The sequence below is a fragment of the Apteryx rowi genome, unplaced genomic scaffold (genome assembly GCF_003343035.1).
Source record: "Apteryx rowi isolate R43461 unplaced genomic scaffold, aptRow1 scaffold_1849, whole genome shotgun sequence".
Classification (NCBI taxonomy): domain Eukaryota; kingdom Metazoa; phylum Chordata; class Aves; order Apterygiformes; family Apterygidae; genus Apteryx; species Apteryx rowi.
In genome coordinates this window covers 7,029-8,108 of record NW_020448140.1, presented here as the reverse complement: position 1 = coordinate 8,108, position 1,080 = coordinate 7,029, and the positions used below count along the sequence as shown (strand labels likewise).

Here is a 1,080-nt window from a genome sequence, read left to right as displayed (position 1 = left end):
GCCGCCGCAGGTACAACACGGACCAGTTCTCCCCCTACGCCGTGCCGTCGCCGCAGGGCTCCTACCAGCCCAGCCCCAGCCCCCAGAGCTACCACCAAGTGGCCCCCAGCCCCGTGGGCTACCAGAACACCCACTCGCCGGCCAGCTACCACCCCACGCCGTCGCCCATGGCCTACCAGGTAGCGCTGGCCGCCGCCGCGCCTCTGTGGGCCGCCACCGAGGCTCTGTGGGCACCACTGAGGCTTTGGGGGCCTCCACCGAGGCTTTGGGGGCCACCACCAAGGCTCTGTAGGTCACCATTGAGTCTGTGGGCCACTACCAAGTCTTTGTGGGCCACCACCAATGCTTTGTGGGCTCCCCCAAGTCTTTGGGGGCCACCACTGAGTCTTTGGGGGCCTCCACCAAGGCTCTGTGGGCACCACCAAGGCTTTGGGGGCCTCCACCAAGGCTCTGTGGGCACCACTGAGTCTTTGTGGGCCACCACCAAGGCTCTGTAGGTCACCATTGAGTCTGTGGGCCACTACCAAGTCTTTGTGGGCCACCACCAATGCTTTGTGGACCTCCACCAAGCCTTTGCAGGCCACCACTGAGCCTTGAGAAGCCGTTCTGGCTACCCCCCGCCTTTCTCTGTGCCCCCCCAGGCCAGCCCTAGCCCCAGCCCTGTGGGCTACAGCCCCATGACGCCCGGAGCCCCCTCTCCGGGGGGTTACAACCCGCACACCCCCGGCTCCGGCATCGAGCAGAGCTCCAGCGACTGGGTCACCACCGACATCCAGGTGAAGGTCCGCGACACCTACCTGGACAGCCAGGTGGTGGGGCAGACCGGCGTCATCCGCAGYGTCACGGTGAGTGGCCGCGCGCCGCCTTGTCCCCTGCCCCCTCGTCCCCGGCGCCCCGCGGAGCTGGTGGGGGGCTCGGCTGGCCGTGGGGGGGCCGCGGCGCCGCTGACCCCCCCCCCGTAGGGCGGGATGTGCTCCGTGTACCTCAAGGACAGCGAGAAGGTGGTGAGCATCTCCAGCGAGCACCTGGAGCCCGTCACCCCCACCAAGAGCAACAAGGTGCGTCCGGCTGTGTCCCCCC

General features: G+C 68.2%; 1 protein-coding gene across 1 annotated transcript in view; it reads left to right on the top strand.

Annotated features, from left to right (window-relative positions):
- SUPT5H (SPT5 homolog, DSIF elongation factor subunit) overlaps nt 1-1,080 on the top strand; it is a gene marked incomplete at its 5' end in the record, with an annotated part of 12,234 nt that overhangs the window by 5,824 nt on the left and 5,330 nt on the right. Inside the window, 3 exons of the mRNA XM_026061747.1 lie at nt 9-179; nt 642-845; nt 963-1,079. Of these exons, the coding sequence (XP_025917532.1) occupies nt 9-179; nt 642-845; nt 963-1,079 (492 nt within the window). The remainder of the gene's footprint in view (nt 1-8; nt 180-641; nt 846-962; nt 1,080) is intronic.